Source organism: Schistocerca serialis, chromosome 2 (assembly GCF_023864345.2).
Source record: "Schistocerca serialis cubense isolate TAMUIC-IGC-003099 chromosome 2, iqSchSeri2.2, whole genome shotgun sequence".
Classification (NCBI taxonomy): domain Eukaryota; kingdom Metazoa; phylum Arthropoda; class Insecta; order Orthoptera; family Acrididae; genus Schistocerca; species Schistocerca serialis.
In genome coordinates this window covers 463,058,170-463,085,272 of record NC_064639.1, presented here as the reverse complement: position 1 = coordinate 463,085,272, position 27,103 = coordinate 463,058,170, and the positions used below count along the sequence as shown (strand labels likewise).

The 27,103-nt window shown below is 40.1% G+C and overlaps 1 protein-coding gene across 2 annotated transcripts in view; it reads left to right on the top strand.

The window, feature by feature from the left end:
* The window catches only part of LOC126457365 (intraflagellar transport protein 80 homolog), a 461,822-nt gene that overhangs the window by 37,787 nt on the left and 396,932 nt on the right, over positions 1–27,103 (top strand). For both annotated transcript variants that reach the window (XM_050093607.1, XM_050093608.1), the window contains exon 3: positions 20,949–21,059. In XM_050093607.1, coding sequence (XP_049949564.1) covers positions 20,949–21,059 — 111 coding nt within the window. The remainder of the gene's footprint in view (positions 1–20,948; positions 21,060–27,103) is intronic.

The following is a 27,103-nucleotide window of genomic DNA, read 5'->3' as shown; positions in this document are numbered from 1 at the left end:
CTCGTGAACTTTGTGACCTCAACATGAAAAGACGTGCTCTAAATGCAGTAGGTCTACACTCAAAATACACTACAGCGTTATCAACTTTTGGGTATGAGTGTAATCAAAATCAAGGTGCTGTGAGCAGAGGAAACAACGTTACAGAGCAGCGACGGAAAGTAATATGCAGCTGTGCATAATCTACCAAAGAAAGGATGCTGTTACTTATGCGCCAGAAGCAAAGACCGTAAGTACATGAAGGCTTGCACTTCTTGCAGGAAGTGTATCTGCCCTGCACACACCAAGAAAGAAGTAGTAATTCGTATTGTAAAGTGTTCTGAATGTGAATCTAAGTAATCCATGTAATTGTGAAATTAATACAAATAAATGTAAAAAAAAAAAAAAAATATTTTTTACTAAAAATGTCCCAGAAACCCTAATAATAATCAACATTTTAATCTTCTAATGTGCCAAAATTATGGAAATACATAAGTAATGTGATTTATCCTAGATAGAGAATGTATAATGGTTGTGGGGTCAGTCGCTGACCCCTCCCATTGGCGTTGGCCAATGCAACATACAGCATTGGTATGCAACTGTTAACTTAGATACAGAATAAACAGAAATACTACACAATTACATCTACTATTTAAGAACTAAGGAACCTATTAATATATGTACACAGAGATTTAATTAAATACAAAGCTATATACAATGTATACACAGGCAAATGGAAATATTATGAAAATCCGTACAAGACGTGTAAGCTAAGGACTAATGGCAAAACACCGTGAGAAATTTCAAATAATTTTCTTTGCAGAGTAAATGATCGTAATGGATAACAGAAAAAAGAATGTCTATGAATTTAAACAAAGTATGGAAATATCTGCAGACGTATGCAATGACCAAATGTATCAGTTGGCACCGAGCTACAAAATGCAATTAGTGTTAAGTTAGCTTTAAATTTTTTCTTTCAGTGAGCAGTGCATCATCATGGCATGAAGAGAATTACGCTGAGAGTGGCAGGTACCGAATGGAGAAGTGGGCCACACCTCGAGTAAACAATTTATAAGGATAGTTATACAAAGGTCATAAGGCAAATGAAAAATTAAATATGCATCATCACAATGTATCTACATGACAGTTATCAGTATCTGTTCAGTGCAGAGTACACACAAACATTTAAGCGTTTGATTTTACAATAACCAATTAACTTTATTGTGTCACCTGAATGCTTGAATAATGACATTTCTAGGTATCGAGAAATATAAGTCTACGTTGATTAAAATATCATGTTTCAATCTAAGCTACACATGAATTAAAGTAAATAACACTAACACATGAAGAAACAACATGATACTACATGGATGATTAGTCAGTACACATTATTTCAATGAAACTAAGTTCCTTGGCAACTAGTCCATCATTGTACGAGTAACATTTCATTATAAATCCTTGAACCAGTGGATGAGTATTTCCTTTCTTCCCTCGCAAACAAGGAGACAGCGCCAAACATAGTTAGACCAGCAATGCACAGTGTTTTAGTCCTATTTCCAATGTTTTTCTCCCTCCTCTACCCAAGTAAGAAATGAGCTCTCATAAATGATAAAAGCCTATGTATAAAATGAAGCATAAATGTATCATATGCTTGTATTGTGTCATAATAATGTGATATGTAATTAACTTGTACATGTGATGTGAATGAAGAGAAGTTGAAACTAACAAACACACTGTAGTAACAGAACCCAGTTAATGAAAATTTATGATGTTTTAAAACTTAAGAAATTTATGTTCATTGCGTAAGCGATGGATGGAATGATAGCCATAGGTATAAGCTGTCATGCTTTGTATATTGTTGAAACTCAATACTTCTATGAATTTTCATTGGAAAACAAAATCTATATGAGAAAATGAACTTTAAGGACAAGTAATTTATACTATGACTTGGATGGCTATATGTCTCTTTCAACAAGTGAATGGTCAAGTGTGGTGACATGAACATGCGTGTGCATCAAAATAATTTCTGAGTATTGTGGCTCACAACGCTTGACACTTTAACAAGTGCACTAAAGTGGCTCGAGCAGGTACTTACCTCATCAACAGATGCTGTTGGTTGGTCTTCTCTTCACTGAAAATGCGAGTACAATGGGTAATAATGATGCCTGGGCCATAAAAATGGAGATCTTCTGCCACAGAATTGGATTTTGAACAATAAGCACACACCCACTGCATCCAGAATGAAGACGAATGCCATGACAATTCATCAGTATGTGACACTCAGGTGAAAGTATGACACTCAATGTGAAATCAACACTAAGAAAACAAGTGCACGCATGTGTGATGGTTGCACAAGGTGAATATGACCCGGGAAAAACTCGGGAATTTTTTCATCCAAGTGAAAACAGGGAAGAACCTGGGAATTTTTCGTAATTCCGGGTATTTTTCATTGTTTTAGCTTTCAGTTAAATTTTTGTACTTTTGACTGGTAAGAATTGATTCTCTAGCAAAGAATGTTACTGTATCATGCCACTGGAGAATAATACTGCAGCAATAAAATACAAACAAGAGGAAAAAAAATAAAAAATAAAACTTTAGTGGCAAAGGAAATACGTCATTTACAACAATAAAACATCATGCACGGACAAGCGTCTGCAAATAGCAAAAATATGTCAAAGGCCGTAGGGCGAAGACTATGTAATACTTCGTAACAATAAACTGCTTGTATGAGCATGATGTCACAACTGTTCCCATTAGGTTCGTTTGACCAGTTGCCAGCAGGCTCATGTGCATGCACAGTTGACTCATGTATGAGCAGTACCTTTTCCCACTTCCTGCCACTTGAAGTGTGGCTGTTAGCTGTATCGGCAGAAGCAGCAAGCAGCCAGATGCAAATGAAAGAAATTTTTCTCACGTGCCCTAGCTTCCAGATTTGCACATGGGAGGGAGTTAGTCTCCACATGACCTGTGTTTGCGTTAAGTGATTTCGTTGCTTCTCTTTGTTTACAGCTCCTACGTCAAATGAAAACAAAATGGATTTCTGTGGCTGGGAGCTATCGAGTGAATTAAAATACATTCACATAATTACAGAGGGCAAAAATATATTATTAGTTTCAGTTTTCTGAGTTTATTTTATTTCCAAGTTATTAGCAATCAAGCATTAATCGCCTTGCAGAACAATGAAGTTATTTTTGCAAGTTTGCTGAAGAAATTTGGCTTTATTAATCTTTCCACGAAGGCAATCATTTTATTTATTCACTGAATTTCAGGTGCACGTTATCATCTCCTGACATGTACGAAATTATGTCATAATAAAGAACCGAAAATGAGATCGTACAATACTGGTACTTCAAGAAAATTTACATCCCAAAAACCACACTGAAAAGCTTAATATCAGATGGGATCTACTTCCTTGTGAATCTGGAAAATATGAATGTGCAGTTCAAACCGAATTATGAATTTTAGTATGGTTTACGAAATTCTGATGCTCTAGGAGTATCCTCTGACGTCCTGTTTCTTTTATGGCGTAATGTAAGATCTCTTTATGCTTTATACATACAAACATGTGGGCTTCCTACACCACTGCAGCTGCGCACGCGCAATAATGCCTGTTTTCTGGCATTTCTGGCAACTGCTAAATCGAACCTATTTGCAACATTCTCCAGATAGTATTGCGAACAGTGGATTGAAAAGTGTTACTTTCAAAGTAAATTTCTTTTTACGCAAGATGAATTATGTTACGTGTGAGAAAGTGTGATGAATTTCTTAATCACAGACCGCTTAAAACTGAACACTTTGAGGCCCAGCCACTTACAAGAATTTTGAGCTCAGAAGACCAGACATTTATGTCATAATTTTAAATTTACTGGCATATTTGTGTGATGTATCTTAAAGTATAACACACACAAAAAAAGATCAATATTACATGTGAAAGCTTAGCTTCTCTTGTAGCTTGTTAATCTTAGAGACCAATATTATATGTGAAAGCTTAGCTTTTCGTGTAGCTATACTATGTATATTAATGTAAACCGTCAACTTTTCCTCTGTGTGTTCATGGTATGTAACAGTGACCATGCTATTGGCTGACTATAACACATGTCCTATGCTCGGAATATCTGCTGTCATCAGCTGGCAAGATCACATGGCGTGAGATACGACTGGCTTACAAAAGGATATCGGAATCTTGATTTCAATGCTCCGGAAACTAATGCACTTTGTTTGGTGCAATTCGAATTTATACTTTCATAATAAGAAAATCAAAGGTCTTTCCAAAACTTCTCTCCCCCATCTTTTCTTCTTTTTTTTTCTGGAAGTTCTACACCAGTGTATAAAACGTTAACCATTCAAAGGATTGATAAGTTTTACAGTTCCGAGGGAAATATAATTAAAACCTACTGACACTTAGCACAGAAAAAGTGTATTTTCACCCGGAAAAAAGCATATTTTTTAAATGGGATACCCGGGAAAAATACGGTTATAATCCGGAAATTTTTTTCTCTTGTTCCCGTACACACCCTGCAGCATCTAACATGTGACCGTTAGTGTCTAGGTCTTAGTCGCCAAATCGGCCAGTGCGCCAGTGTAGAACCTGGCAGTGAGAATGAAGCATACTGAACATTATTGTTAGCTCGCTAAATTCAAATATGTGCTATCATATTATTATTATTATTATTATTATTATTATTATTATAACGATTGCCGGCCAAAGTGGCCGAGCGGTTCTGGGGGCTACAGTCTAGAGCCGCGCGACCGCTACGGTCGCAGGTTCGAATCCTGCCTCAGGCATGGATGTGTGTGTTGTCCTTAGGTTAGTTAGGTTTAAGTAGTTCTAGGGGACTGATGGCCACAGCAGTGAAGTCCCATAGTGCTCAGAGCCATTTTTTTATAACGATTGTTCCCCTTTAGGAGAGCGATTGAACTTGAATTCATAATTTCATCTTCGGATGTTTTTGTTCTTTGCTTCCCAAAACCTCCTCATCCTCTCAGAATGCTCCTTCTTCTGTTCCTCTGTCCATTTTTTACCAGGCTGACGCGATGTTCTTTCCCCAAACTTCACACTTGTGATTTTATGCCGGCACTCAGTGCGATCTTCAAGATTTTTTATGTTGATCTGCTGTAGATCCCTCTGGACTTCTTTCAGCCATTCTGTGCCACATTTACTCCTTGTTATAATATTGAATAATTTCTTTGCTGTTCTGGAGTCTTCCATCCTGTAGATGTGTGTATAAAATTTGGCTTGGCGCTTTCTGATTTCATCTAATACTATGTTGATCTTTCTATAGAGTTCGTTTTGTGGTCTCTTCATCCAAATGCCATTTTTGTTGATTGGACCGTAAATCTTCCTGAGAATTTTTCTTTCCTGCTTTTCTATTTCCTTAATTTTTGAATGACCATCAATCACCATTGTTTCAGCTGCATAGATTGCTTCTGGAAGAATCACTGTTGTATAGTGCCTTAATTTTGCGTCTGTCGAAATGCACTTCTTGTTGTAATGCATCCATGTTAGCTTGAAGGCCTTCTGGAGCTTGGTGATTCTTTGTTCATTGGCAATTCGGTTTAATCCTGAGGACTGTATAGTTACACCGAGGTATTTAAAATGGCAGACTTGTGCTATTTTACCATATTTTGTTATTAAAGGGGATTTATTTTCTGGCTGCCTTTCCATATATTGGGTTTTTTCATAAGATATCTGTAGTCCGGTTTTTTGTGAAATTTCATGTAGTTTTTCCACTGCGTGAATCGCTTCTGTTCTGTTATTGGCGATAATTGCAATATCGTCAGTGAAAGCAAGGCACTTGACTTTAATTCGGTTCTCTTTCTTGATACCAATTTGGATACCCTTTACGTGAGGTTCCCATTCCCTGATTATCTTTTCTAGAACAATATTGAAAAGGATTGGGGATAGTCCGTCCCCCTGTCGGACTCCAGATTTGATTTCGAAGGGTTCTGATACTTCGCCCATGAATTTCACTTTGGCCATTGTTCCTGTAAGTGTCTGTTCTGTGATTTTTCATGTCTTTTGGTCGATCCCAAATTCTTCCATGATTTTAAACGGGGTTCCATGGTGCACTGAATCATATGCTTTCCTGAAGTCGATGAATGTAACTATTGTATTTCTGTATTTCCTCATTTGTAATATTGTCTTTAAGCACCAGATCTGTTCCGCACATGAGTGTCCTTTTCTGAATCCAGCCCGGTATTCACCAATTAGTGTATCTGCTTGGGATTCTATCCTGTTTAAAGGCGCTTTGGAAAGGATTCTGTAAGCGACTGGGAGCAGGGAAATTCCTCTGTAATTGTTCATGTCTGTCTTGTCGCCCTTTTTGTGTAGCAGGTGAATTAGAGCGCATTTCCAGTCCTCTGGTATCTGCTCCGTTATCCATATGTCTGACATTATATGGTGTAATTTCTGCATAAGTATAGGATCGTTTAGTTTCCAGAACTCAGCAATGATCCCATCTTCTCCTAGTGCTTTGTTATTTTTCAACTACTTGACTATCTCCATAATTTCTTCAAGATCCGGGGCATGTGAGTCTGGGTGTGTGAATACTGGAGAAGAGAAGACAAGTTTTTCTTGGGGTGGTTCGCAGTTGAGGAGGGAACTGAAATATTGGACTAAGATTTTGCAGTTTTTTTTGTGTTGGTTTCCAAAGAGCCATCGGGTTTCTTGAAGCACAAGCTAGGTGCTTAGTATCCCTGTAAGTTTTCTCTGAAAGTCTTATAAAAAATTCTTGTATTATTTTTGATGAAATCCTGCTGGATTTCAGAGAGTCTGTTGTTGTCATATCCCCGTTTTTCTTTTCTAATTATTTTTGAGGTCTGTTTTTGAGTTTTAAGAAAGTTCTCCCAGTTTTCTTCAGTTTTGTGACAGCTAAATTTTTTCCATCCAGTTATTCGGTTGTTGACTGCCTCATCACAGGTTGCATTCCACCAGCGATGTTTCCTGTTGCGAGGGGGTTGTCCTAATTTGAGGGCTTCCTGAATTTTCTCTGTTAGTTTCTTCCAGTCTGTTGATTTTTCCTGATTAATTTGCATGATGATTTTTTCTTTGTTGAGTTGCAGATATTCCGGATCTGGTTTGGTACTTTTGGGTGGCCTTTTTAGCTTTCTGTTGGGTTGGAATTTTGTTTTTATTTAGAGAAGATGATGATCTGATTCAAAGACACCTTTGCGGGTTCTGATGTTTTGAATTTCTTTTATGTATATAATCTTTTAATTTCTTGTAGAAATTTAACATACATAGGATAAGCTGACATATCTATTACATTAAATAAAAGAGAAGCTGACAAATAAAGGGCATCGACCCCTAACGGCAAATGTACAGTTTGAGGGCAATTGTATGAGTACATGGTGAAAGGCCCCCAGGATATTGTAAAATTAAGATTTATTAAAAAACAAAAAACTGAAACACCTATAGATCTTAAGTGTTGGCAAAGACGTAATTATGAATACGTGGTAAGGTGCAGACAAATGGAGTAAAAAAAAACATTCATTCAATTTTTTGTACATGTTGTTTTTTTGCTCACTCTCCTGTAAGGAGAAATTCTATTAAGTACTCCCCTGTGGGTCCGAGGGTTAGAATAGGCCCACGGTATTCCTGCCTGTCGTAAGAGGCGACTAAAAGGAGTCTCACATGTTTCAGTCTTTATGTGATGGTCCCCTGTAGGGTTTGACCTCCATATTTCCAATTTTTTCCGAAGAGCTAGCCAACTGTGGAAGCAAACCTCACATGGTGCATCGTGCCCCTAGTGCATTGAGATCTTAAGCCCCCCTTTCTTGTCATCACATTGCAGCCCTGCTCATTCTCCATCTCTTGGGTGAGGATACATTCCTCTGTGCGGTTTCCCCCGTGCACTATGCAGTGACGATTTCTGCGCTGACGACGACCATGGACTTCTTTGCCTGTTGGTTGTAGCCCCCGCACAACACAGGGACCGCTCTGCTGATGCCTGTGCCGTTAACTCCTCACGTATGCCAAGGAGTAGATGCCTATCTCCCTGGGGCATCGGGTCTCCCAACAATGGCCATGCTACCAAGTGGCCCTTGCTGAGGCTGGGTGGCACCCATGGGGAGGACCCTTGGTGAGAGTGGGTGTCATCAGGGCAGATGATCTGCAATGAAGCATGGTACATCATCTCTTGCTGGTGGCCAGCCACCAACAGTCTCTAAGTGTTCCAGGGTTCAATTCAATGCACAGAAGTACTACCTCAAATTGTTCCCCTCCCTGACCACACCATGGGAGGAGCGAAAGGCTAAGGATGGCAGCGAGACTTATTTACCCCAGTACATGGTTTGTATGAGAGCTGATGGGGAGTCTTTCATGAAGATGAAGCCTCAGTTCTTTGTAGAGCATTTAGAGGACAAGTTTGGGGAGCTGGAGGGCTTGTCCAAAATGCGTTCTGGGGCAGTTTTGATAAAAACAGCATCCTCTGCCCAGTCAGGGGCATTACTCACTTGTGACAGATTGGGGGATGTTTCTGTTACCATCACGCGCCATAAGAGCTTAAATATGGTCCAGGGCGTTATATTCCACAGGGACCTTGTTTTGCAGTCTGATGATGAGCTACATGCCAATTTGGAGCGGCAAGGTGTTCATTGCATCTGGCGCATTCATTGGGTCCAAGGGATAATCACGTTGCCATCACTGCCTTCATCTTGGCCTCCGAGGGTGATACATTGCCTGAGAAGGTCAAGGTGATGGTCTACCACTGTGACGTCAAGCCCTATATGCCTCCTCTGATGCGATCCTTTAAGTGCTGGAAGCTTGGCCATATTGTCTTCCCACTGTACTTCCAGCCTCACATGTCAAGATTGCGGATGCCAATCACATCCCAATAATCCATGTGCCCCGCCTCCCATCTATGTCAAATGCGGAGAGCGTCATTCACCTTGTTTGCCAGACTGCAGGATTTTACAGAAAGAAAGAAAAATGATGGAGTACAAGACCCAGGACTGATTGACCTACACTGAGGCTTAGAGGAAATTTGAACGACTCCATCCTGTGCGACTGACTTCCTCTTATGCTGCCGCTACGACAACAGTGATAGCCCCATCAGTTCAGCAAATTCCAGTACGCTCTCCGAGCCATAAGACTACGCTTGCCCCCTTGACCATGGGGGGCACTACCCTTCCTGTTGCTCCTACAGCACCTACTTCAGGAGCAACATCCGCCCCCCCTCCCTCCCCTCCCCCCAACCATTGGGGATGACAGTGTCCACTTCTAAGCCAGAGAAGTGTACAACTTGTTTGCCTGGTCTCGTTAGGAGGGGGTCCCTTGGGTCACTCCCTTCCCAGGATCTTACCAGTGGTACAGCTGACACCCGCCAGTGGCTGAAGCCACCACAGGTAGCTGGTTGTAGGGCTTCATGGTCCTCCTCAGTCCCTGAGACTGAATCAGTGAAGCCCTCCCAGCGGGACAAACCTAAGGGGCAGCAAGAGAAACCAAAAAAGCAAAATACCCCAAAGAGCCAAGGCACTGTGGTGGCACCCACACCACTGCTACCTACAAGCTCTGCATCTGAGGATGAGGTGGAGATTCTGGCTGAGGACCTAGATCTTACCGGACCCTCAGACACGATAGATATAGACTGCTAAGGCAATAAGTCAGTGGCAGCGGGTGACCCTGAGGCGTAAACCACCTCACTGAATGTTCAACGCCTTCCCAGCCTCACAATCCTACTATTCTACAGTGAAAATGTGGCGTTTTTTTCCATCACCTTGCTGATGGATGAGGTGAGCTCCAACAACTTCTCAGCCTTCACCCTTACATCTGCATTGCTCTCCAGGAAACTTTGTTTCTGGCGATGCGAACCCCCACCTTCTGTGGCTATCGGGATTATTATAAGAGATTATGAGATGGTATTTGGTGGAGTCTGCGTCTACATCCTTAACTCTCTTTACAGCAAGTGTGTCCCTCTTCAAACACCTTTATAGGCTGTCGCTGTTAAGGTGTGGATGCCTCATGCTGTATTGTCTGCAGTCTCTATCTTCCACTGGATGGTGATGTCCCACAGCATGTAATGGCTGCGCTGATAGCCCAACTGCCGCGACCTTTTCTGTTACTGGGCGACTTTAATGCTCATAACCCTTTGTGGTGTGGATTGGTGGCAACAGGCCGAGGCACTGTTGTTGAGCAAGTGTTGGCACAGCTTGACCTTTCTCTCTTAAATAATGGTGCCTCCACACATTTCAGTGTATTGCATGGCATGTACTCAGCAATCGACCTTTCGGTCTGCAGCCCTGGCCTTCTACCCTCTATCCAAAGAAGTGTGCATGATGACTTGTGCATTAGTGACCACTCTCCGATCTTTCTGTCACTGCTGCAGCGTCACTCTTCTGGGCACCTCCCCAGATGGGCTTTGAATAAGACGGACTGGGCCTCGTTTGCCCCCATTGCCACTATTGAGCTTCTTTCTCACGACGCCATTGATGTGGTGGTTCGAACGATGATTACCGGCATTGTTTCTGCAGCGGAATCTGCAATTCCCTGTTATTCTGGATCTCCCTGGTGGAGGACTGTGCCTTGGTGGTCACTTGAGATTGCTGAGGCAATTAGTGATCGCAGGCAGGCCCTCCAGCGTCATAAGCGGCACCCATCACTGGGACACCCCATAACCTTTAAACGCCTCCGTGCCCAAGCCTGCCGCCTTATTCGCTGATGCACACAAGAGTGCTGGGAAAGGTATGTCTCCACCATTGTCATCCGTACCTCTCCATCGCAGGTTTGGGCCAAGATTAGGCAGCTCTACGGCTATCGGACCCATGTCAGCGTACCTCTGCTTTCCCTGAATGGAGCAGTCTTTACTGACTCCGACATGATTGCAGAACTCTCAGCGGAGCATTATGCTCAGAGTTCCGCTTCTACCAGCTGGCCTTCTGCTCCCTGAAAGAGCGGTTGGAATGTCGGAGTCTTTCATTCCATATGCGCCACCCTGAATCGTTCAATGCTCCATTCAGTGAGTGGGAATTCCAAAGTGCCCTAGCTGTTTGCCCTGATACGGCTCCCAGGCCAGATCGCATCCACTGTCAGATGCTCAAACACCTCTTGGTGAACTGCCAGCAACGCCTCCTAGACCTTTTCAACTGTATCTGGGTTGAGGGTGAGTTCCCATCACAATGGCAGGAAAGCATCATCATCCCCATGTTGAAACCTGGCAAGAACCCACTGGAGGTGGACAGCTACCACCCCATTAGCCTCACTAACGATCCCTGCAAGTTGCTCGAATCCATGGTGGGCCAGAGGTTGAGTTGGCTACTTGAGTCTTGGGGCCTTCTGGTTCCATCCCAGGGTGGATTCTGTAAGGGCTGCTCTGCCACTGATAATCTGGTCTACCTGGAGTCTGCCATGCGTATGGCATTTGCTTGCCGATAGCATCTGGTTGCCGTCTTTTTTGACATGCAGAAGGCATATGATACAACATGGTGACATCACATCCTCACCACACTTCATGGATGGGGTCTTAGGGGCCCGCTCCCTATTTTTATTCAAGATTTGCTGTTGCTTCGTTCCTTCTGCGTGCAAGTTGGTCCCTCCCATAGTTCCTCCCGAGTCCAGGAGAATGGGGTCCCACAAGGCTCTGTCTTGTGTGTCTGCCTCTTTTTAGTCGCTATCATTGAGCTCACTGCAGCTGCGGGAACGTCTGTATTGCCTTCTTTGTATGCTGATGACTTTTGTCTGTACTGTAGCTCCAGTGGCATTGCAGCTGCTGAATGGCAGCTGCAGGGTGCTGTTCGCAAGGCGCAGTCTTGGGCCTTATCGCACGGCTTCCAGTTTTCGGCTGCCAAGACTTGCGTCATGCATTTCTGCCGGCATCTCACTGTTCACCTTGAACCATGGCATCATCTTGATGGCGAACCTCTTGCTGTGGTGGAGATGCATCGGTTTTTGGGATTGCTTTTTGATGCCTGGTTGACTTGGCTTCTTCATATTTGGCAGCTTAAACAGACATGCTGACGGCATCTTAACGCTCTTCATTGCTTGAGTCACACCAGCTGGGGTGCCGATCGGTCTACCCTTCTACAGCTGTATCAGGCACTGATTCAGTCTTGTCTTGATTATGGGAGCCTGGCTTACGGTGTGGCATCGCCTTCCATGTTGCGAGATCCGCCTTGCATCTGGAGCTTTCCACACAAGTCCTGTAACCAGCATACTTGTGGAGGCTGGTGTCCCTCCATTGCAAATCTGGTGCCAATGACTACTGGCCACTTTTGCTGCACATGTTTGTAGCTTGCCCACGCATCTGAATTACTGTCTCTTGTTCCCCAACTCGGGCGTCCATCTTCCAGAACGGCGGCCCCAGTGAGGGTGTACGATCGGGGTTCACGTCTGGGCTCTTCTCTCTGGGCTTCAATTTTTCCTCTTTGACCTCTTTTCTGGGCCCATATACATATACCCCCATGATGTGTGCCCTGCCCATGCCTTCGGCTGGATCTGGCACAGGGCCCGAAGGACTCAGTCCCTCCTGAGACCCTCCGCCACCGCTTTCTTTCATTTCACGGCTCTGATGTGGTCTATACCGACGGTTCAATGGTTGCTGGTCAAGTTGGTTATGCTATTACTCTTGGGGATCATTCTGAACAACACTCATTGCTGGCTGGCTGCAGTGTTTTTACTGCAGAGCTGGTAGCCATCTCTCATGCCCTAGAGTATATCCGCTCCTGCTCAGGTGAGTCCTTCGTCATCTGTAATGACTCCCTGAGTGGTTTACGAGCTATCGACCAGTGTTTTCCTCGCTTTTGTCTGGTGATGGCTATCCAGGAGTCCATCCACACTCTTGCCCGTTGCGGCTGCTCCGTGGTTTTTGTGTGGACCCTGGGTCGTGTCGGCGTCCTGGGTAATTAATGTATTGACATACTGGACAAACAGGCTATCAGTGCCCCGGCCCTGGAGATTGGCCTTCTGGAATGTGATCTCCAGTCGGTGTCATGGCAAAAAGTCATTGGTGCTTGAGGTACTGAATGGTGCACACTGCCTTCTCCCAACAAACTTCGGGTCATCAGGGAGACTACAGGTGTGTGGTGCTCATCCATGCAAGCCTCTTGCAAGGACTCTGTTGTCCTCTGCCGGCTACACATTGGCCATACCTGGCTGATGCATGGTTATTTATTGCGCCGTGAGGACCCACCTCTATGTCGCTGTGGATCAGCGTTGACAGTGGTCCACATCTTATTGGGCTGTCTGCTTTTAATTGTGCTCAGGCAGACGTTTGCACTACCTGATACACTCCCTGCTCTTTTAACGGATGCTGCTGCAATGGCAGGCTTTAGTTTGAGTTTTATTCAAACAGGGAGCTTTTATTGCTCAATCTGAGGGTTTGTCCCTTTTGTGTGTTGCCTCTGGCCTTTGGCCTACGGTTTTAGATTGGGGGTTTAAGTGTGTCTCTTGGTGGTTGGCTTTTCCTTTTTTGTTTCCATGGTTGGCCAACCACTTGAAAACTCTGGTTGCTTTTTATTCCTTGTTTTCTGGTCTTTGTCTGTGTCTTTCTTGTTCTGTGTCGTCCCTTGTTACCTCAGTTGATGTTTTATTCCTTGTGGGTTTTCATGGTCGTGGAAAAAGGGACCGATGGCCTTTGTAGTCTGGTCCTTTCAACCCCCACAAACCAACCAAACCATCTCTTAAGCAGTGCCGTGCAGAGGATGATGGGCTACGAGTATTTTGTATCACACGTGTTTGAAATAAGAAAGAAATTTAATAGCAGTATTAAGTATTTCTTATTCAAGTGATGTGAAACCAAGTAGGGAGGTTTTTCTTAATTATGACAAACACTGGTGTACTTGGAGTCTGCTGCCAGCAGCTACAATTGAAAAAGTGAGAAACGAAGTCCAATAGCCTAAAGATTCATTAAAGCACAGAACATTTCTAATAATGCAATCATGTTATATCAATTAAAAAAACGTTTTCACATGCATATTTAATAATATTTAGTAATATTTATTTATTTTTATTACAACACACACTTACCATCGTGTTATATGAAACAATTAAGGGCTCTCTAGGGGCAGAAGGGTGCAGTTGTGTAGACAAGAAGCATAAAAATGTAGAATTTTAATAACATTTGTTTCATTTAGAAAGACATAAGTTTTCACATTAAAAAAATTGGAGGCATTACTTTTTGGCATATCCTCGTATGTCTAAGACTACTCACAATTTTCTGGTAGATGGGCAGACAAATTTGTATCTTTGAATTTGGTGAATCCTTCACACGTGGCTCTCTTTATGCTAATTTTGGCTTTATTCAGTTTTAATTTGGCTATGAGGCTTTGGTTACCTTTAAATCTGTGGTGAAGTTCTATTTGCTTCAAGAGCAGCTTTATAATATGGCTTTTGAACCATGATGGGTCTTTCCTTACGTCACATATTTGGTTGTCACGTACCTATTTAATGCATTTTGTTGAGTACTCTTTAAACATTGCCCATTTGTACTCAACATTGTCAGTCTCAGAGATGAATGTTTCATGTTGACTGCTCAGGTAATCTGAAATCTAATTCTTATATCACTTTCTAAGCAGATACATCTTCCTTTACAATTATATTTACACTCACAGTCAAAATGACCTAATGATCACTGATTCCCTGCTGCACGTCAACTGAGTCCAATATTTTGGGCTATGTTGTAAACAGGAGATCTACATCTATTCTCTGAAAACTGCTTTGAAGAGCATGCCAGAGGGTACTCCCATTGTACCAAACCCTCTTCCCATTCCATTCACTTGTCGAGCATGATGGAAAGCATGTTTTCCAGTAGGAGGGGGACGGGAGGACTATAACGAGCTGCACTTTTGATTCCTTTTACCATTTATGGTGAAACTAATCATTCACAAAAAGTCTGTCTGGTTGCAGCTTTCCCTCCGGTGATATTTACAAAACAGCTACAGTGTTGAGACTTGAGTTCCCCCGCCATAGACAGTGTTCAGGTAACTTTCTGGAATGCAGCTGGGTGATGTCATCAGCAACTGCTGATGTTTGGACAGGGGTACACCTTCCATTTTCAATGCATAACTGCAGTGAGTGAGTGCTGTGCAAGGGAATTTAAAACCTGAGTTTTCAGAGAAACCCCTGAAAGGGAAAACACACACATGTGCACACTGTAAACACTAGTGTCATCACAAATCAAAGATGACCAAAGTCAGAAGTTATTGATAGTGAAATTAGTAATCAATAGGTGCAATAGTATTAATTGTGTCCCTCCATTTTTTTTTGACAAGGAAACGGGCAGGGTTCCATGCAGAATTTAAACAAAAACCACCATCTCTATTTATAAGGTTACTTGCTGATTTAATTTGAACTGCTTCCTTAATCCTTTCACTGCTCTGTGTACACATCCCACTACACTGTTTCCCATGTGCTGTGGATGTGTATACATGCACCACTTGGGTCTTTCTGCAGTACTATGGATGTCTGAAAGTGTCCTGAGTTGCCAACCCCTCATTGCTGCAGACGAGTTACTTCCAAACAATGGTGAATTACAATGTGTTTAGCATTTATTGTACAAATTATGTACCTCATTGCATGCTGTCATTTGCAGAAAACCTTGTTTCAGTATCATGAATCGTTGATAAAATACAACCATTGTTGTGACTACATGATTCATGATGCGCAAGGATGTGAATGGGCAAGTCTCATGCAGCCATCGTTTGTATATAAAACCCAATAATTTGAGAATGGAATGAGACATCCTTTAGCTCTCAGTTTTAAGTAAAATTTTACTATCTTACCTACATTTCATTAACTGCAGTGTGTGAGCTAAAATCAACCATATGCAAAAATTCATGACAGTTTACACCAGAGTGCCAGGCCAGAATACAAACTCAGGACCTTTTCCTTTTGCAGGTAGGTGCTTTACCAACTGAGCTACCCAAGTATGACTGACAACCCATTTTCACAGCTTTACTTCCACCAGTACCTTTCCTCCTACCTTCCAAACTTCACAGAAGATCTCCTGCAAAACTTGCAAGACTAACACTCATAGAAGAAAGGATATCATAGAGACATGGCTTAGCCACAGCCTGGGGTGTGATTCCAGAATAAAATTTCACTCTGTGGTGGAGTATGTGCTGGTAAGAAACTTCTTCGCAGTCTAAAACTCTGTGCTGGACCAAGCCTCTAAATCAGGACCTTTGCTGTTCATGGGCACCCAAATATTTATTTCTTGATGGACGTGGAAAAGGATGGCTCTCTTGCCTCCTTTGATGTGTTGGTCAGGAGGAAGGTTGGTGGTACATTGGGTCATGTCATTTACAAGAAGCCTACTCACACTGACTTGCATCCGCAGGCTAATATTTATCACCATCTGGCTCAATGTGAAGAGGTACTTCATACTTTGGTTCACAGGGCCCATGTCATCTTGGACACTGAGAGTTGTCAGCTGAGTTAGCCCATCTCAAAGTCACCTTTCACCAGAACCATTGTAGTGAAAGACAGGTCAGATGTGCACTGTGCTGTCAGCCAACTGTGCACCAGGTGAGTGATGAAAATACTGAGGTCACACCAAAGTCTACGGCCAATTTGTCTTACACAGGGAGCATTTCAAACAGGACTGGTTGCATTTTGCAGAAATATGATGTGATATGTATTTTTTGACCACCATCTACCATCTTGTGGTTTCTGTAAAGGATGATCTGGATTTGCATAAGGCATGTGTCTATCACATACTCTGCAGGTATGACGTATTGTATATTGGTCAGAGTATGAGGACTGAGGAGGACAACTGTACTGGGATTAAGAGTCACACATGCTTACAACACCCAAGCAAATCCACCATTGCAGATCACTGTATTGGTATCGGTCATCCTATGAAATATAACAACATGGAGACTCTGGCATGCACTTGCAAGTACTGGGATAGTGTATTAAGGATGGAGCTGAAATAAAATTAGCAAGTAATATTATAAATAGAGATAGTGGTTTTGTTTAAATTCTGCAGGGAATCCTGCTCTTTCCCTTTTCAAAAAGCAGAGAGACAGATTTAACTCTAAGTCATCCATTCATTATGAATATCGCTATTAGTGGCACTGGTGTTTACGATGTTATGTGTATGTGTGTTCCCTTTCTGCAGTTTCTCTGAAAACTGAAGTTTTAAATTCCCTTGTGCAGCACTTACTTGCTGTAGTTATGCCTTAAAATGGCAGGGTTTGCTCCTGTTGAAATATCAGTGGTTCTCATCAACATCACTCTGCTGCATTCCTGTAAGTTATTTCAGCAGGTACAGCGTTCTTAAACCATCATGGATAAAATAATGGAGGAATGATTGCTTATATGCCAATCCATGAATTCTAATGAGGCAAACTTTGTCTTTATGATCACTAGGAGAACCGTATGAGGGTGTTTGATTTATGTTCTTAGATTCATCTCTTAAAGCTAGTTCCTAGACTTTTGTCGAATACTTGGTGTCTGTCTTCTAGTGTGTGCTACTTTAGGGTTTACAGCATCTCCATGATAATGTCTTATAGTTAAGACAAACTTGAGACCATTTGTACTGCCTTTCTTTGTATAAGTTCAATATCCCTTGTTAGCCATATCTAGTACAGGACCCCACATACTTGAGCAGTATTCTACGATGAGTCACATGAGTGGTTTGTAAGCAGTCTTCTTTGTAGATTGATTGCAGTTTTCTAGTATACTATGAGTGAACTGAAATCTGCCACCTTCTTTATCCATGACTGAGCCTATGTGATCGTTGACTTTCATATCCTAGAACTTTTTACACTCAGGTATTTGTGTCAGTTGACTAATACCAACTATGACTTACTGCTGTTGATAATATATTTTTTGTTTTGTTTTGTGGAGCACACAATTTTACAGTTTGAACACATAGAATGAGTTGCCAATTTCTGCACTGCCCTGAAATCTTATAAAGACCTGACAGGATATTTGTGCAGATTTCTTCAGACAGTACTGTATCATCTGAAAAAAATGACGTTATTATTATTATTATTATTATTATTATTATCTTTGTCTGTGAGGTTATTAACATGAACAGCAAGTATTCTAACACACTTACCTGGGGCATGCGAGAAGTTACTTCTACAACTGTCAATGACTTTCCACCCAAATTAAGACATTCATCATCCCTACTAAGAAGAGCCCAATGTAGTCACATATTTCATTTGATACCCTGTATGATAGGATGCAAGCATCAGAGATGAAATTTCTTTGATCCACCATCCAGAAGACCAAGATGGACAAGTTAAGGAATGAGGAGGTGAGGAAAGAAGCCGGAATAAAGACATCCCTATTAGACTGAATTGACGCATCTAGATTTCGATAATACAGGCATGTGATGAGAATGGAGCCAAGTAGAACAGCCAAAATAAATTTGGGAAGACATTTGGAAGGAAAAGACTTCAAGGAAGACCTCAAACCCTATGGATGGACTTGATTATGGCTGATATAGTGACCAGAGGATGAACAGTGAATGATGTCCTTCGTGAACAGGTGTATTTGGACAGGACAAAGTGGAAGAGGCTCATTACCAGTACCCAGGAAACTGGAACTGTTGAATAATGATGATGATGATGATGACCCTGTATGATCATATTTTTGTAAATAAGCATTGGTGTGGTACTGAGTCAAGTGCTGTATATAACTCAAGAAATATTGCACCCACCTGATTGCCTCGGCCCCTGGATTTAAGAATGTGATATTAGAAAAAAGTGAGCTTTGGGTTTTGTGCAAATGATGTTCTCGTAATCTGTATTGGTTGGCTTGGAGGAGGTAACTGTGTTCAAGATATCTTATTGTGCTTAGAATAAGTTCTAAGATTCTAGAACAGATGGATGTCAATGATACTGAACAGTACTCTGGTGGCTTACTTCTGGTATCCTTGTGGATGGGTGTAACCTGTGTTTCCCTTTAACTACTGGGCACGGTTTTTTGTTTGAGGGATCTGTGATAAATCAAGGCTATAAAACTGGCTTACTAAGCTGCAAATTCTGTATAGAATCTAATAGGATTCCCATCAGGCCCTCAAGATTTCTTCATTATTTTTTATTACAGTTGTTTCCCAGTGTCTGTGACACTACATTACTCATCTTTGGAATGTTGTGAACAATGGACTGGGACAATTCTCCTTGAATTTCATTTGTGAAGGAATATTTGAAAATGAAGTTCAGCATTTCTGATTTCACTTTGCTACTCTTATATTTGGTTCTAGTGTTATCTGTAGGTGTCTGGACACTTACTTTGGTACCACTGATGGCCTTCACATATTACCAGAATTTCTTTAGGTTTTGTCAAAAGTCTTTTGACATGATTGTGTTACGGTACTCATTGAAGCCTGCACACATTGTTTTTCTGTTTTAGCATTTCTCTGTCTTAACCCATAGCTTTATTTGGCACCTATTGTGGAGCAGTCAATGATTCCTTAAAAGTTTTTTTACAGGAACTACATCCAGTGGAGACTTCCTTGTATGATGAACTGGATGAAGTCATTATTTAAATCTGAACATTTAATGTATTGTTTAGTGTAAATATGATTGTGAGACGCAACATAATTATGTAACCGTTTGAAAATGGACACAAGAGGATTGTTTATGTAATATTACTTTATGAAATTTTTGTTTATAAAGTACTTGTACAATTATTTTGGTGACATCTATAATATAACATGGCAGCACAGAGATGATGAGTAACAGAGAAAGCATGCAGTTGCTAGAGGCTACGAGACTTCGTATAGAAGCAAATAAAAACAACTGGGGCAGTGAACACATGGTACAGTATGTCATGGCATAGTAAAATTCTGCTTTGCTTTTTGTGTATTGAGTCTGTTCTGATTGACCCCAGTCAGAATTATTCTGGCATTTCTAAAAGATTCATCTGATTTCATGAGACACTATTTTCTACATGAATGAAAATGGAAACTGAGGTTTGACTGTTAGTGATGTATCGAGTCTAAACGTTTACCTTGGCACCCTGTCCACCAGTGCAGCATAATTTGTCTTAAGAGTACAGAACTATACATTCAGAGCTCAAACCATTCAACGATGGCAACAATAGTTTCAAGACACTGGTTTAAACCATTCAACAATGGCAACAGTAGTTTCAAGACACTTTTTTTCTCTAAGTGGAAATCCACAAGCTGGCCCTGAATGCTTGCTCAAGAGGTAGAATTGATTTAGCAGAATTTTTGCGTGTAGGCCATAGAAGTACATTCATCTTGCCAGCTGGGAATTAACCATTTCTCATGTTGGAGATCTGGCTTCTTCCACAGTTGTGAGACCATACCAAAAATTTCATTTTTCTTTAGGACGGCTCCAAGTCATCCAATCTCACAGTACTTTTTTTGAGTGGGGAGGGGTGAGAGAGAGGATGTTGTGAATTTCTCCATCTATGTGCCTCTTTTTCCAACAGTTTTGGGTTAATTGTGATGCTGCATAGCAACAACAGTAAATACAGTAACTCCAGACATGCTTGTAAAAGTATGGAATGAGTCTTACTGTCATTTGGTTGTTCATCATGCATCCATTGGACAACAGATTGAACATTTGTGAAAAGCAAATGAAAACTATGATCCTAAACATAATTGTAAATAGTACTCCAAGTTTGTACCTTTGCACCTGTAAAATACATGACCTTGTAAAATCAAATGGTTCTTTTGAAAATAAAAACTTTATTGTCCTATGCATAAGTTGAAATCCACCCAAAGTTTCTATCTTCATTCGTGTAAAAGATATAATCTTGTGCAATCAGATGAATCTTTCTAAAATAACTTGTACTTTATGTTAATAAACAGGTATTTTGGAATACTGTATTTAACTTCTTGAGATGCCAGAATCAGCATATGATTTCTGATTTCCAACCCCTATGTGGATGACTAATTACCTCAGGGACTTCATGTCAAATATATTAATTTGCTGAAATGTTTTTCATAAATCTCTACTAACATTATAATATTCTAATACTTCCATTATGATTATGGTTCATATTGGTACCATATATAATTCTATTATCATCAATATATTTTATTTTTTCCCAGGCAAATTCCATTTGGTCAACAAAAATGGAAGAATAGAGAAATCAGTTGATGCTCACAAAGGAGCCATTTTTAGTGCTCGTTGGAGCTATGATGGTGCAGGGCTTCTAACAGGTAACTGAATCTCCCTCTGAATTACATGGTCTCAGCAACTACACTGTGCTTGAAACTTGTCAAATAGATAGTCACTGTTATTTTTTCTATAGATCATATATTATGATTCAAATATATAATAAATAATAATAGTAATTATACTAATCTATTCAAAACTTAATGTCATTTCATAATACTATTAAAACAGTTGGTATTATACATATGGTTTTTGGATCATCTTATGTTTTCTGTGAACTTACAGCCATTGTACTGTACATTGCTCAATTAAACAGTTCTAATAGAAAAAATGTATTGAATTTATATTTGCTGATCATTATGTATAAATTTCTATTTGTTTAGCATTATCATATAGAATTCTGTTAGCAGATAAAATGAGTTTTGTTAAAGTCATTCTTTTTATAGTTTTTATTAATTTATTGGATTATTGGAAGGGTTATGGCTACTGGAAACAATGGACTGGCTAACTTAAGGGTGGACGGAGGGGGATACCATTTTGTATACACAATTTTTAATCAAACTCTATTCATTTACATTGGTTTCATCAAAATGTTGGACTATTTTGTCAGTACATTAAACAAAAGTAAGGATATGTCATCGATGCAGGGCACATAAACATGTGTTCAGTCAATTTCTTTAGCTTTCAGTGAGAGGCTGTTTCTAAAGTTTAAGCCCAGCATCTCACACATACCCATACAACTCCTCCTGCGGTGTTGTGGACTAGAATAGACCCACAATAATTATTTGCCTGTCATAAGAGGTGTCTAAAAGGAGTCTTAAACCTAGTCAGACTTTAACATTGACATCTTGGTTATTATCTGGGCAATCATCAGTTTTAGCCCATTTCACCTTTCCTTCAACCTTTTTGGCATAGTTACATATACTCTTGTGGTTTGACCTCCTTGTTCTATAAACTTTTACAAGAGTGCAGGCCATTTGGAGAAGGACACCTAATGTGCTTTGAATGATGACATAATCAAGTAGCTTGAGGACCAAAATCAGTGTATGGAAGCAGACATGTATACATCTTGTTATATTGTCTATACTATTAGATGTCTTCCACACTATTTGCCAATTGTCCATACAAACTAACCCACATTCACGAAGGCCTATAGGACTCATTTACAGTTCATTAAAAAAAAAAAGTGATTTAAAGTTACATTATGTATTGGGAAGTCAATGCCCCTACTTGACAGTCTTGGCTAACAATTTACAAATCTCAGTCACAATACTGATGTAGGTGACAGATGCTTGAGTACATTACCCAGCACCTAAAATCTCTTGTAATTTGACTGGTCCAGCAGGGTACAGCCATGCAGCAATGTGGGGAGTGGATACACCCACATCTCTCAGTTTGCTCCCTAGAGTTCTCATCACACACTCCAATGGACAGGTAACTTCCTGTCTAGCATTCACATCAAATCCTGAAACATTATTTTGTGTACTAAATGTGATTTAGCCCGCCCAGATAGCCACACGGTCTAAGGCGCTGCTTCCCAAGCGGGAAAGTGAGCCAGTCCCTGGCACAAATCCGCCAGGCGTATTAGCGTCTAGGTGCAGTGTGCAGGTCTGCCTGTGGATGGTTTTCAAGACAGTTTTCCATCTACCTTGGCGAATGCAGACTGGTTCCCCTTATTCCGCCTCAGTTTCATTGTGTCGGCGATTGCTGTGCACCATTTCCATGTATGTGTACCAGGGGGGGGGGGGGGGGGGAGGGGGGCAGTTGTGTGGTTGGGGGGTCAACGGGGGCCACACCACACAATAACCCTGGGTTTGGAGTGGGGTGGCGGTGGATGGGTGGGCTGCTGTGGCTTGTTGTGGGGTTGTGAACTACTGAGGGCTACAGCGGGAAAAAGCTTCTCTGTCATTTATAGGTCCCCAGTTTAATGCAATACAATACAATACAAATATGGTGTTGAATACCTTCTTCACATCACACGGCATATGCTCTCCCTATTTATATTGCAAAAGCAATTATGTAGGATTTACATCAGATAGGATTAAAAAGCATTCACATTTTAAACATTAATAAATAGAGTTAAATGCAATGAAAGAAAAAATGAACTAGCAAGGTGATACACACAGATACACTAAGATACTATTCCTAATTTTTTCAGTACAAAATATGAACATCATCCCATTTCAAAATTGCAAAAGGATATACTTATTTAGTCTCATGGCATATATGTATCAAATTCTGAAGCACAAATCTATTACAGAGCATAATTATGTAGTGTATCATAGATTTTAACTCAGTCAATAGATAAGACAGAACTTTAAAATTTACATCATCTTACATACTAAATTCATGACAAACAAAACACAATCATATAGTCATGGAAATCTGCAAATACATTTAAACTCAGTCAATAGATGAGACAGTACTCTGGAAATCACATCATCTTACATATTAAATTCATCACAATGGAAAAAAATAGGTCCTTATGGATCATGTGTAAATGCTTTCAGTTTAGTGATATTGCATAATCCAAACATCTTCTTAGATTTAGGATACACGAGTCTGTATGCATTAGGATGTGGATTTTCAAGAATTTCGAATGGTCCAATATAAATATCGAAAAAAAATTTATCTCAGATGTTAACACTTTAGATTTTTCTTTGGCTTTCACCGTCACAAGATCTCCTACCTCAGACTTAGAAAATCTGCCTTTACCATCATGTCTCTGCTTTCTCCTATCCCCCTGTTTTTTCATCATTTCCCTAACACACTCTTCCCTGTCATGTGGTGACAGAATTTTACATGGTGGAAACTCAGTATTCTCAGAAATAGTGTTAGCTGGTCTGCGATTAAACACGATTTCAAATGGTGAAAAACTTATTGAAGAATGTTGTAAGCTGTTCATAATATCTTCAAAATCACTGACATAATCAATCCAACTGGTATGATTCCTGCTATAATATGTTCTAAACAGCCTTCCAATGCCTCTCATGTATCTTTCTGCAGTTTGCTCGAAGGATGGCACACCAAGATTAGGATGTGCCTTATTTTGGTGTGATCAACGAAACCTTTCCAAGCTTGTGATTTAAACTGAGAACCATTATCAGATAAAATCACTTTTGGAATACCCACCTGATGAAAATATGCTTTTTCAAACTTAGAGATGATGTGCTTACTGGTAGCTTTCTTAGGAAGAAACAGCTTTATGAATTTTGAAAATATATCAAACACGACAAAAACATAACAGAATCCATTCTTGCACTAAGGCAAAGGCCCATAAAGAGCCACAGACATGAGATCTAGGTTGGTATTTGGCCTCTGCTTGTTTGGTTACTTACCTTTACTCTTTGACATCTGTCACAGCTGGCAATCTTCTTCTTGGCTCTCCTTCCTATGTTATAAAAATACATGTTTTCTTGAATCTTTTGTGTGAATTTGGTTGATCCACAAAGACCAAAGCTCTCATGTGTATAAGTAATTAAAGTATCAATACACTGTTCCGGCCAACATAGTTTTCAATCCTCTGAGTCAGTCTTAAGTCTCCTGAAACTAATGCAAGAGATTTATGTTCAATAACACCTTCAACTTCAATCTCCAGAAATAAATGAGCACCCAAACCAACATCACTATTCTCTGTCATAATACAGAAAAGGAAGAGACAAATCTGGTCTGAACAATATCTGACTTTGACACAACTGTCCTTTGATCTCATTGAAAGCATCCTGACACTCTTGATTCCAAAACTAAATGGTATTCTCTTTCAAAAGTTTGCACAAGCATAGAGCATTCAAAGCTTGGCTACCACAAAATTTTCTGTAAAATCCAGTTAATGCAAAAAAAGGACTCGAGCTTTTTTTTGTTGCGAGGAGTAGGAAAATTACCAATAGCATCAAGTTTCTCTTTATCAGGTGCAGTTTCTTTCTAAGATATAACATGTCCTAAAAATTTAACTTCTTCCACACCACATTTACACTTAGCTATTTTCAAAATCATACCTCCTGAGTCTAATTTTGAAAACACATCTCTTAACAGATCCAAATGTTGCTCCAGAGTCTTTCCAGTGACCAGAAGGTCGTCAACATAAACAATTAATTTTGAACTCACTTCACTTCGCAAGATAGAATCCAGAGCTCTTATGAATTCAGCTACAGATACATTTAGCCTTAATGGCACCACACAGTATTGAAAACACTTACCTACACTCAAAAATGCTGTACACTTTCTAGAATTAATTTCTAGTGGGATCTTGTGAAATCCAGAGGTCAAGTCCAAACTAATCATGTATTTTACATAATAAAATTTGTGTAACAGCTCGTCCATGTTCTCAGGATCGTTATTCTCTCTAATAAGAAATTTATTAAGATGTGTAGAGTCCAAAACAATTCTCACTCCACCATTTCTCTTAATTACCACAACTAAAGGATTATTGTAAGCACTCCTACTTCTCTCAATTACACCCCATGTTTCTGTTTTCTGATTTTCTTTTTCTACATCTTTCCTTTTTGAAAATGGTATATTATATGGCATGAGAAAAAAAGGTTGATGATCTCTAAGGTAAATCATGTACTGATAGCCTTTGACTTTCCCTCGTTTTTCACTAAGCACATTTCTGAATTCCAATAACAAATTCCTAAGTTGTTCCTTTTGTAGGTCATTAAGAGTCGTAGCTTCCCTTACTTTAGGATATACTACACATTCAAAATCTTGATCCTCTGTGTCATCAACATCTATATCATCATCAAACACCTGGCACTCCCCTTGGTTCACAATGTTTTGCAAATAGTTACAACTTTTCCCACAGAAATACAGAAATTAGTTTTCACATAAATATTACTTTTATGTTCCAAAATAAACAATTTTTTCGCACTCCATCCAAAACAAGCCTCAACTTTCACTATCGAATCCATACAGAGAGTTATATTTTCTTCCAGTGTAGGGGTCACCAAGCATCCATGTTCAAAGGTTTTGTCTTCTATACTAAATATTAGGAGTACCTGAAATTTTACCAATTTGCTTTGCTTACCTGTAGCTCCTCTGATCTTTACACCTACTATGAATATTTCCACAAAATTCTGACTGTACTTGATCTTGTCTCTAAATTGTTCAGATATGCCACGAATCTGGGTACCTGTATCAATTAAACAGTTTCCTTCCCACTGATCAATTTTAATCTTAATGTAATGACACTCAAAATGTGAATCATCTCTGTTATTAGACACTTCTTGTAAAAGATCGCCTTCTGTTTCGTCAAATGCTACATCCACACTGTCTTTACAGGGTTTTATCAACTTTACTGGTATCATAGCGTTACTTTGGTTACTCATCTTGTCAGATAAAGGTTGAACACAGTGAGTGAATTCCATAACACACTTAACATCACTTATCCACAACACAACTAACATTACTTATCACAGAAGGACCACATAATATATTTATGTAAAAATTATATTTCCTACTTAGATCTTCTTTCACTTCATTCCATCAATTCGGATACAAATTTTGACTAACCACAGATAACTTATTCCAGAATGCACATTTATCTATGTTATCATCAATCTTGTCCCAAACAAACTTCAAAAAGTTTTCACCTTTATCCTCCAGGCTCATAGATAACTTACATTTACTGTTTGGATCATTGCTCTGCATGACATTAATGAAAAACTACTTTGACTGGACTGGTATACCATGACTGTCACCTCCATCATCACATATATCGTTTACCATATCTGTATCGTCAACATCATTCACAAATAACTCTGAAACTTCATTATTCTCAAACTCCACAAGTACCTCATATCGTCATCATCATCGTATTCTTCCAAAATTACTTCATCAACAACATCATTAACAATGTAAGTCTCATCTCCATCAAAGTCACTTACCTCGCCTACATTCATTTGCAGTGAGCCATCAGTCTCAGACTTACCAACCTCAGTTATTTTACAGCTCTCATTCATATCTACATAAAAAATACCACCTTGTTCACTTCCAATACAGTCATCACCTGATTTACATACATAAATAACACTGTTTTCTGACCAAGAGAAGAAATTATTAGTTCATACTGCATTGAAATTCTCACTACTCT